Genomic DNA, 12,525 nt, shown 5'->3' on the forward strand with positions numbered 1-12,525 from the left:
ATGAACAAAGTTTCTTTCCTAGAACTGCACGCCGGTGAAACTCTCTTCCGTTTGCCTTGTAGCTGACTACAATATGGGCGTCTTCAAGTCCAATCTAAACAAGTTCACGATGAGCCGTTCCACTTAAGTTAATAAATTTACTTAATTTCCATTATTAACGAATTCTATATTGTCGAATTGACTACTGTATACACTTTAGCCCTCATCCTCGAGTGGCCTCTTGGCCTTGATAAGTGGTGATGCCTATGTAAAAAAGGGCTTAGTTTGATACTATAGGATCAAGATGTAAAAAAACACGATAGGTTAATAAGACTGTTAATTTGATGCTATACTATTAGAGAGTAAAAAAAACACGATTAAGGAGTAAAAAGCACGATAGGCGGAAAGAGCAAGATTTGATTACCTAAGAGGAATCTTCAACAAGTACCCGTTAATATTGAACTTGCGGGTGACTTCATTGTAGTCTGCAGTGTTATTGTATCACGACAATGTGTTCAATAAATGCTAGGATATTGAAAATAAATCCTGCCCATGGAATCTCTGTTTGGTTTTAGTCACACAGAAGACAAAATGAAAGTTCCTTTTTGTGGCTGTAGCATGCTGGGTTCTTATATGTGTTTTACAAGAGGAAAAAAGGTTGGATCTTAGTCAAGCATCTAGTATGGCAATAGCGACAGAGTACATTAGAGCAGAGCAGAACAGAGCATATATATATATATATATATATATATATATATATATATATATATATATATATAAGCATATGAGATATCAACGGATACACACTCAAGAGTCAAACAACGAAAAGAATATACTGTTGTCAGAGAGACAGAGAGATAGATAGAGAGGGAGAGAGAAAGAGAGAGAGAGAGAGATTAGCAATGTCTCTTTCATGGAGACTGCGGAGAAGATGATTATGACTGGGGTTATGACAACAGCATATTCTTTTCATTGTTTATACTCTCGAGTGTTTATCCGTTGATATTTTATATGCTTTTATACAAAATTATGTGGTTCTCGGTTGATTAACTGTGTATAACTGTGTGGTGTATATACTCGAGAGTCAAAACAATGTTAAGAATATGCTGTTGGCATAGCCCTAATTATGACCCACTACAACCTTAGCAACGTATTTTATGGAAGTCTTCCATTTAATATCTGGAGTGAAAGTCATCAACAAAGAAGCTTCCTGAAGTAGAGAATTATTCATTTCAATTCAGACAATTGAGGATCCGATCGTTTTTAGTGAAAGGAGAGGAGCTAGATTTAGGAGTTGTTTAAAGTAACTAGTCACTTCCCGTTCCATTGTACTACGTGTTCTAAAATAAGCTTGACACGCGTTTCTCTTTATTCCGACCGCAAGCTGGCTACTGCCAGTCCATTTTCCCCTTCACTTTATACGTCCATCTCCATTCGGCGTCGACTTTTTTTCTCGTTGACCATATGGTGTCCTTTTTTTTCTCTTTCTTCGGGAGCAAGCCTGAGCACACTTGCCAATTTGCATACGCGTTTAAACGCTGCTCCTGTTGCTAATACAATTGCTTGCTATCCATCTTCCGACTGCTGCTGATATTCCATACGCGCTCATTTGCGCTCTGTTACATAGATACATGCAAACGAATGATGACAGAATGTGATTTGGAAGATCGTTTATGAAGATCAGAGAGTTAGCTTAAGGATGAGTTCTTGAGGTTAACCTGCATTGATGCAGTGTACTTCGGACTTCTGCCCTTCAGCAACTTCTTTTATAGAGGAAGTATTTTTTAGTCTCTCCCCACTTATGTTGTTCAAAAAATGTCGAATCCATGCCCCTCAACAGAAAAAAAAACTTTCACAGCAAAAACTCACCAAGCTCAAACTAAAAGCACGAACTCTCCTTACTTTTGATCTGCCATCAAAATTAAACAAAACATCCACGAAGAAAGCTTTTTCTTAGAAACATCCAAACTGTTGAACAAAATACCACGAGGCTGTTTCCCAATAGACTACAACATGGCCGTTTAAAGTCTAATGTAAACAAATATTTATTAAGCTGTTTTAGAGTAATCAATTCCTCTTAAGTAATTTGCATAATCCAGCCCACTGATTTTAATCTTCCTGTAATGGCGTTCATCGCTCAACACACACCAGCATACAAATGGTGCTATGCTAGAAGTAGCGAAGCAACATAAAAATCAATCGACTGACCCATCGACAAATCGAAATTCTTACGGAGATATGTGGACTAATGTAAAGATGTATTTTAAACTTTACGATTGGTTGTTAAGAACACCACTGCTTATAATTAGAATACACAGACGTATGTACGATGCATCACGTTGATAGAAGAATATATTTGAAAGCTATGATCACTCCGGAAGCGTCCTGTTTTGCGCTAAAACTTAATACATTTTCCATTTCTTTAAGCTGCTGTTTATAGTTAAACTAGAATCCACAGACGTATGTACGATGCTTCAATTTGATATAAGAATATACTTGAAAAACTATGATGATCTGGAGGCATTCTGTTTTGCACTGAAACTTAATTCCTTTTTCCATTTCTTTAATATTCTTTAGTTTATATTTTATGTTTATTAATTTCATTATGTTTTTATTATGTTTATTTTGTTTAATCCGACTATTATGGTTTATTATTATTATGATTTAGTTTTTATCATATTCATTATCATTATTAATAACTGCTGGGGTTGGCTGTTATTATTATTATTATTATTATTAGTAGTAGTAGTAGTAGTAGTAGTAGTAGTAGTAGTAGTAGTAGTAATAATAATAATAATAATAATAATAATAATAATAATTGCTGTGGTTGTAGTATTATTGTTATCATTGTGATGTTTAATATTATTATGTTTCTCATTATTATTTCATTTTTAATAATATTGTTATTATTATTAGGTTTATTTTTTATTATTTTATGTTTTCATGTGTTCATTATGTTTTTATTATGTTTATATTGTTTGGTTTTACGTTTTATTTTCATTAGATTTATTAATTTTATTTTTATGTTCATTATGTATTATTTTTATTATGTTTTATGATCATTACGTTTATTATATTATATTATATTAGTATACTTATATTAGTTATTCTATTTTATGTTTTACAATATACGGGTCATATTCGGCTCATGGGACTCTTTTTTTACACAGGGATCACCACTTATCGCGTGATCGGGTATTGTAATATAATATATGTTATGTTTATTAGGCTTTTAGTAGTATGTTTATTATTATGCTTATTGTTATTTTATAAATGTTATTGTTACTCTTGTTGTTGTTAAGTTTATTATTTTTATTATTAATATCATTATTATTATTATACATTTTCTTATTAATATCATTAGTTTTGTTATTATGAGTATGCTTATTATTAATTAAGGATACGAGTTAATGCTTGTAAGGTGGTAGTGTTGTAATGTTTAATGGTGCAAATTTATTTTATTATTTACGAGGACGTCTAAACAAAAATTTGTTTACATTGGATTTGAAAGCAACGATGTTATATTTAACCGGAAAGCAGGCATGCGGAACAGTGTTTCACATACGGGCAGTTCTGGTTTGTTCGAGGAATCTATGTTTAGATTTAAGCACAGAGAGTGAGGAAAATCGTATATAGCGGTTGTAGCTAGTCGAGTTGTTTTATGAAAGTTTGGCAGGGGGGACAATAGATTGGAGTTCGGTCGAGCACTTGCCATGAAAATAACAATAGAGCAGAGACAGGCTCACAACGTCGCTTCTGTGGGAAAGAGGTTACAGGAAAAAGAAAATGGCATCACCTAATAGGTTTTGAAACCGATTTTGAACTATATCAAGGCTGTATAGGGTGCATAGCACTTCTCTATTTTAGGGCGTACCTAGGTCTTATACAGATAGAGGATCGTATCGGCAATGAGATACGTACAGGAGTGGTGGAGTGATCCAACCATATTTCCAGCCACCTTGGCAACAGATTTGATGTATGTGTTCCATTTCAGATCAGGAGTGAATGTCAGTTCCAGAAGCTTGTCAAGACATGAGCTATTCACTTATTATTATTATTATTATTATTATTATTATTATTATTATTATTATTATTATTATTATTATTATTATTGTTATTATTATGTTTATTATTATTATTATTATTATTATTATTATTGTCATTATTATAATTATCATTATTTTTATTATTATTATGTTTATTATTATTATTGTTATTATTATTATTATTATTATTATTGTCATTATTATTATTATTATTGTTGTTATTATGTTTATTATTATTATTTTTATTATTATTATTGTTATTATTATTATATTTATTATTATTATTATTATTATTGTTATTATTATTATTGTTATTATTATTGTCATTATTATTATTATTATTATTGTTATTATTAATATGTTTATTATCATTATTGTTATTATTATCATTATTATTATTATTGTTATTATTATTGTCATTATTATTATTATTATTGTTTTTATTATTATTATGTTTATTATTATTATTGTTATTATTATTATTGTCATTATTATTATTATTGTTATTATTATTATTATTATTATTATTGTTGCTATTATTATTATTATTGTTATTGTTATTATTATTGTCATTATTATTATTATTATTGTCATTATTATTATTATTATTATTATTGTTTTTATTATTATTATTATTATTATTGTTATTGTTATTATTATTATGTTTATTAGCAGCATTATTGCTGTTATCATTATTATGTTTATCATTAAGTTTATCAATCTTATTTTATTAATAATAATATTGCCATTAATACGTTAATTATTATTATTAGTAGTAGTAGTAGTAGTAGTAGTAGTAGTAGTAGTAGTAGTAGCAGCAGCAGCATTATGGAGTTATCATTATTATGTTTATTATTAAGTTTATCAATCTTATTTTATTAATAATAATATTTCTATTGATATGTTAATTATTATTATTATTATTATTATTATTATTATTATTATTATCATTATTATTATTAAAAAAATATATTTTAATGACCCCTGAAAATTGAACTTTATGATGTACGGACACACCCTAAAACTTACGGTCCGAATTCTTGCAATGCAGAGCCAATCCCTCTTTTCCTTAATAGAGAAAAGAAAACATGGATCTGACACCCGAGGAAGGTCGTAGGTTACAACGACCGAAATGTTGTGCCAATAACACCCAAGATGAGAATAATTGACCTAGTAACGAAAACAATACAAACTTTCTCATCTCAAAAATTCAGAATTAATTTAAAAATCTTATTTCGCGGAATATACAACTCATTTAAGTGATCTTTATTCTGTTTGAAATTTATTTCTTTGTCAGTATTTCGGTAGTAATTCACACTGATGATTGGATATGAAGAGCGTTCGAAAAGTATTTTTATTCCGTCTGAATGGATTAAAGTGGATTGCAAATTACATGTTTATAATGACTGAACTTGAAATGTCTATCTCTCTGTTGCAGATATTGACGATTTGAGACTCTAAGAAATCAACTCCTTGTCATGGAGCAGATATGCGTCATTGAATCCCTGGCAAAAGTGCATTAAGAATGGTGATAACAATGCAAAAAGATATATTTTAGTGCGCTAAAGGTCTCCTATTTTAATGGTACCATTCCCATTTTCGTGGCTCTTATACTTTTAGAGTTAAAAAAAATAGAAGTATATACTTTTTTAACGTTTCTCGTATATCAATATTTAAAAAAAATTTTTTTTTCGTATATTTATATTTTTGCATCGGATATCTCTTCTTTTTTTCTAAAAACTTTGAATGCATCTTTTTATATTTTCTAGTTGGAGATTCGTTTCTGATATATCTTCCAGCCTATGCGGAAAGTATTGGACTGAGCAGGGAAGAAGGAGCTTTGAATATGTCAATCTTTGGGATCACCTCCACCATCATTCCGATTTTAGTTGGATTCCTCGCCGATGTCTTACACATCCCCATTAGTTATCTTTTACTGACGTGTTTAATGGCAATATCGTTTAGTATACTAGCTTTACCCTTTTGCAAAACATTTGTAACACTTGCCTCGAGTACAGTCATCCTTTCTATCGGTTATAGTAAGTATTTTTTTACTCACGTTCACCCCTAACAAGGCATATAGACCCTTGGACGTAAGCGACTACTATTTGAGAATAGGGATAGAAAAGATTAACACGGCGTTGGTTTATATTATATTTAAACTTCTGCATATAAATACAGTCAGGGAAGCAGGTAGCAGGAAAGGATTTACAAAGTCTAGCTGTTCGAAAAAAGAAACTATTAGAGTAGAAACACTATCTGGCATTTAGGCGCATCAACAGTGAAGAGGTGAGATTTTGTTGCTAAGCGGATTTGTCGGGCATATGTAGGTCGATGGGGTCACAAGTGCAATGAGTATTACATGGCGTTTGACAAAACTATAATTTTATGTTGGTATTATAGTCTTCTCTATTATGGTTTGTAGTGGCTGCCTTTTTCTTCAATATAGCAAACATAGGAATGTATATAATTGACTTAAATAAACATATTTGAAATTCTAGTTTCTCGTTCTCTTCTCTGCAAGTTGTATATATCCTTTTAACCATATGACTTTATGTCACTATTAAATCAAACCACTTCTTCTTTTTAATTTGACTTTGGTTCAATATTTTAGCTAATAACAATAAGTGTAGTCGTAGGGTCGTAAATCGGCGTGAAATTGTGCGCTTGGAGTAGTGTTGCTTCACTTCGCTAATCCAACGCGATATTACAATGTGGCATAATCGTAGAAAAATAAACAAAACATATACGTTTTTCTATATATGCTCTTGAAATAAAACTTAGTTTTTCTATATATGCTCTTGAAATAAAACTTACATATTGCACAATCATGTTGGTACACCGGTCCCCGTTGGATCATCGAAATGAAGCTACGTTGAACCTGATCAGTACTAATATTATATATTCGTTGCAGCCGGTCGTCCAATATGCTTTTCAATCTATATTATTTCTGAAAATCAACCTTTGTCACTGTCTCGATATATACACTTGGCAACGAAGTAAAACACACACAGTTGGGTTAAAAAATATTGTTTTCATTGGCAATTACCTTTCGATTTCAGCATGACAGTTGTGACATCAGTAAAGGCACGTGACGGGATGTAGTTGCTTGGTAGTGAAGAAAAATGTGTCCCTTTCTCCTCGCTCTGGGACTTCCCCTCTCTCTCTCTCTCTCTCTCTCTCTCTCTCTCTCTCTCTCTCTCTCTCTCTCTCTCTCTCTCCCTCTCGTCGTTGTCTACTGCCTCTATTTTATTGGCACAGATAACGTAAGAACATTCCACCACATATTGTTTGAAATGTCGGTCAATCCTGTTGACCTAACCTCTGGGAATTCCACGCCCCCCCCCCACACCCCATTTTGACTTCTTTGATATTATTTCCGGGGAAATTGGATTCATGATCTGACCGGCTTTTCTTTGACGTCATCTTTGAAAGCCCAAAGACAGCCGACTCTTCCCTCAACCACTTGCAACTCGACCCTCCTCTATAACACATAAATATGTGATAATTTGGTAACACAAGGTGATATATCTGCTTTGTGCTTATATCGGCGTTGTTTCTAGGACTTCTCTTTGCCATTGGATTAAGACAGTGCCGACTCAAGAAAAGCGTGGTTTGGAATTACGCAAACCCTGCTTAACAATAACACGCTAAGACACATTTACAGAAGGCATTCATTGAGGCTTCAGCCTGAACGGAGGACATAAAAAAAAAACATATTTAAAATGTTGCAGATTTAATTTTTTGAAGATCAAATTGTTTTTTGTTTATTGTTTTTTTTTGTTTGTTTTTTTTTATTTGGGATTCACCACTTATCAAGGCACGAAGGCCATCTGAGGATAAGGCATAATGAATGTAACGTGGTAGTGTAGTGATCGTTAATCGTGTAAATTGGGTAGTATTTAATTATTTTTGTGGACGTCTCAACAAGAACTTGTTTACATTGGATTTGAACGCTATCATGTTATATTAAATCGGGAAGCAGGCTAGAGGAATAGTTTTCCAAAGGCGGGCATTTGATTGAATCTGCTTGTATTCTTGATGCATAATTTGTTATTTTTTGCAGGTTTTGGAACTTCTCTTCGCATTGTAATGATTGCAGGAATAATTGGAGTTAAAAAAATGTCCGAAGCCTACACTATAATGACAATGTTAATTGGAATTGGGTATACTCTATATCCCATCATTAGTGGTGTGTACTTATTAACTATTCAATTTCAATAGTTCTTTTGTTAATGATACGAGATCACGTCAATAAGTTTCCAGACTTTTTGTACAAGCATTTTAAATTGTCGTATATTCTTCAAAATACAGTATGTTATTGCTATACATCTTATGAGATGGATGACTATTTTTTTATCATTTCAGCTTCAAATGAACAGTTACAGCGGGAATTGAAATACATTCTACTAAAGCCTGATTGTCACAACTAATGAATTTGAAAAAATGCAATCTGGACGTGATTACACTTTAGAAGAACGATATACAATAGAATTCTGTTTTCAACTTGAACAAAAAATGCTAAATAAAAATATGGGATGTTTCATGCTGATTTTTGAACATCTTGTATGAATTGAGAATCAGCTTCGGAGTGGCATAGGAAATTGAAGGTAGGCAGGAACTCTGTAAAGGGTTGATGAAAGGTGGGAGGAGTAGGGAAGTCAGAACACTACAGTTGATTGAAAAATAAAGAATTTCATTGATAAGGACCGTCCTGTGTCTATAGAGAAAATAAGTGCACAGTTTGATGTCAGTTCAGGATTTTTACACACAATTATTTGTGAGGAACTGAAGATGCGAAAGATTTGTTACAGACTATTTGACCAAGATAAGCATCAAGACTATTCCTCATCCTCCTTATACTTCAGACCTTGCCCCCTGGGACTTCTGGTTATTACTTAAGCTGTAGGAAAACCTTAGAGGCTGCGTTATGAGAGAATTAAGGAGATAAAAGATGCTGTGACTAGGATCATTGACAAGCTCACACTAAAGAACTTTCATGTGGCCTTCCAGAAGTTGATGGAACGGTACAACATGTGAATTGCAGCCGAAGGAGATTACTTCGACGGGAACTAGTGGTTCGCGTGTGTATTATAAATAAAATTGCCCATATGAAAAAAAGTCTGGAAACTTATTGAAGGGACCTCGTACATTCTGTTGAGAAATAGCATTTAATTTACGCTGTTTACGCGAACATATCACATAAATGATTCATACTTGCTTAAAAGTTCAACTTCTCTCGTCGATAATAAATAGGGGCAGCTGCACAAAGAATTAGTAAATGCTATAAAACATCCATATTTTATTCTAATTTACATTTTTACGTTTTGTTAAGGAGCTGCGAAGACGGGGGAGGTACCATTAAATCGAGCAACCTTTTGTGTTCCGAGATTTAAGTTTTAACATCACCACCATAACGTCACCACCATTCTCAATGCATTTTTACTAGTGATGAGGAGGTGGATGTGCATGGGCGTCTGGAGCGCACTTTGTCATCCACATTTCTGTCGCTACGCTGAAATCGACGAACAAATCTCCTAATTGGGCTGACATCAACCGCATTGTTTCCTAAACGTTCCACAAGTTCTGGTGAATGTTTATCGGTTCAATTTTTTCTGAATATAGGAATTCAGTGACGCATTTCTGCTAGTGACGCACGTCAGTAAAAGGAGTAGCTTTTTTTTAAAGGTTCAAACCGTCAATATCTGAAACAGAGAGATGAAACTTTCAGGTCATAACAATGCAATTTTTAATTCCCCTCTAATCCATTCGTGCGGAATAAAAAAAATAGGAGGCATTACTTTTGGAACACCTTTGTATATCAGCATTTACGGCATGAGAACCTAAAATCATTTAATTATCAGCGATTGATGGAATTCATAGCATAAATTAATGAGAAAATTGATTTAACCAACATCAAATCACTGGAAACATAGGGATTCCACTTTGCATTTACTACGTGATTGTTCAGTTCATCAGAAAGCTTCTTTTTTTTACATAGGCATTACCACTTATCAAGGTCAAGAGGCCACTCGAGGATAAGGGCTAAAGAGTGTACAGTAGAAATTGAACAATATAATAATCGTTAGTAATGGAAATTCGGTAAATTTGTTAACTTATATGGAAGGGCTCATCAAAAACTTGTATACGTTAGACTTGAAGACAACCATATTGTAGTCAGCTGGAAAGCAGAAAAACGGAAGAAAATTCCACAGGCTTGCAGTTCTAAGAAAGAAGCTTTGCTCATGGAATCTACATTTAGATTTAGGCACAGATAAAGAGTGAGGGAAATTAGTGATAGTGAGCTAAAATTAATAATATGCCAATCCCCATCGTCATCAGAGTAGTGACGGGAAAATTATTCCCAACTAGCATTAAGGTAAAATGCTTTTCCATATAAATAATTTAATTAGTTCTATCGTTTTCTCAGTGGGTCATTTATTACGTTGTAAAAGGTGGTCATTACAATATTGTTTCGTCTTGCGACTAAAAAGTCTGCAAATTTATGCTGCTGTTGTTGTTGTTATTATTATTATTATTATTATTATTATTATTATTATTATGCATATTTATTTGGTTTATTCTCGCTGAAATATGATCAAATTCAATGTCTCCAGATCATTTTTCTTTTTCAATTTCTCACACATTTCCGAAGCAGTTTCTTACTCCTCCTTTAAGTTTTTAATTCACATTTATAGTCATATCACTCGTAACGTAAGTTAATCTAACACAATACGCATTCTTTAAACTATTTATGTTTCAAATAAAAGGGGAAGTAATTCAGGAATTTATACGTGAATTACGTCCCTTGATCACTTCTGAATCAATAACTAATCTGTGATACGTCTTTTTGATATTAATAAAATTCTTTTAAACGTCACCCTTCTTTATTTTTGTTAATTATATTTATTTTTCATAATTAAAAGTAACTCCAATACTTATATATGTAAATCATATCGTCCTCTCACTATTTATTTACTTTTTTTTTATTTAATAATTTTACGATAGTTTTCTTTTCAACACAATCTCATTAGTTAAAACCAGACATGCTCCTTTTATATTATGTATATTTGATATGTTCCTAAACATAAGGGAGGTAATTCCAGTAATGTATATGTGAATTACCTCCCTTTATCACTTTTTAATTACTTAAATTTGTATACCTTTACGATACTAATAATTTATTTTTATGTTAATTTCAGGAATTGTTTACGATGCAACACATTCTTTTCCCGTGATCTTCTACATGGATTTTGCCTTGGCCTTCTTAGGCGCCATTTTATCATGTGGAACAATCTATGCCCAAAAGACGGGGAAATTCGCTGAATAGTCTGTTATGGTCAATTGGGGTCAGTTGTTATTCTTAAAGCGGTGACTTTGGATTGTTAAGTAGAACGATAGAATTGTAAGCTGTAATTTTATTAGCCTCTTCGAAGTTGCGAAAGAAATATCCTGCCTGAATTTTTTTTTTTTTTTTTTTTGGTGATTGATTATCACTTATGAAGACTCAAGAGCCACTCAAGTATAAAGGCTAGTGACATGATCAATTGATGCATATAAAACCAAATTTAAATATCTATTTAGTAACAAATACGTAAGTGCTTTTTAAGAGCTCGCAAAGTTGCGAGTGTTTGGATAATTAATTACTTGCTCCGAAATCATGTTCTATACGCATGTATGACAAATGCAATTCCACAAATATTTCTGAAAACGTTTCGTTTCCGGGTTATAGACCATTGGAAGAAAACAATCAACATTCTTAATTGTAAGCGTCTAACATGTCTTATGTGTGTAATGGTAACAGTAATAAATAAAGATATATTTTCGCTCGCAGAGAAATGTCCCTGCTAGGTGATTTGGTTACGCACTGATCAATCAGTTTTCATGAAACATTGATTTCATCTGTCACCTGAACAACTACTTCAGCCTCTTTGGTAATCACGGTTTGTCAGCAGAGAGGCTCTGAAAATCAAAGGATAAAGACTTCCGCCTCACGCTCTCTTTCTCTCCTTCTCTTTCTCCCCTCTCCCTCTTTCTCTTTCCTCTCTCTCCCTCTCTTTTTCTCAATTTCTATCCATTTCTTTCGCATCCATATCTTCTAGACATTAAAGCATCAACTAACTTCTAAAGTTAACTTTTGACAGATTTCCAACAGCTAAAAATAAATATTCCTGTATTCACTCGAACACTATCCAACTTTCTTCAAATTATACCAAACAGTATTTGTAATGGAATAAAAGATGCATTATTCTTATATAAAAAGGGTTTAGTTTTCCTTTCCGTTTCTTTCTAATTTATATATCTAAAAAAGTGAAATCGTCTTCTGTGTGTATACATTTCCCTACCAAACTACTCTGTCAATTTTCAGTCTACAGACTCGAGATTTGCCATAAAGGTTATTGAGATTTGGGAAAATCTTTTTAATCGAAAGCAACTCCTGGCATTTACGTTCGTCAGAAAAAGAGATGCGTCATTGAATTCCTTCATAACGAAAGAATTT

General features: G+C 32.5%; 1 protein-coding gene across 2 annotated transcripts in view; it reads left to right on the forward strand.

The window, feature by feature from the left end:
• Positions 1-12,287, forward strand: part of LOC145278017 (monocarboxylate transporter 9-like) — an 83,358-nt gene extending 71,071 nt beyond the window's left edge. Inside the window, exons 7-9 of one of the 2 annotated variants that reach the window (XM_080130209.1) lie at positions 5,795-6,064; positions 8,092-8,217; positions 11,228-12,287. In XM_080130209.1, the coding sequence (XP_079986335.1) occupies positions 5,795-6,064; positions 8,092-8,217; positions 11,228-11,355 (524 nt within the window). In that variant the 3' untranslated portion in view covers positions 11,356-12,287. The remainder of the gene's footprint in view (positions 1-5,794; positions 6,065-8,091; positions 8,218-11,227) is intronic. The other variant, XM_080130210.1, reaches the window with a different exon arrangement.
• Positions 12,288-12,525: the final 238 nt, after the last annotated feature.

This window comes from Euprymna scolopes, chromosome 6, assembly GCF_053919585.1.
Source record: "Euprymna scolopes isolate OS-2025 chromosome 6, ASM5391958v1, whole genome shotgun sequence".
In the NCBI taxonomy this organism is placed as follows: domain Eukaryota; kingdom Metazoa; phylum Mollusca; class Cephalopoda; order Sepiida; family Sepiolidae; genus Euprymna; species Euprymna scolopes.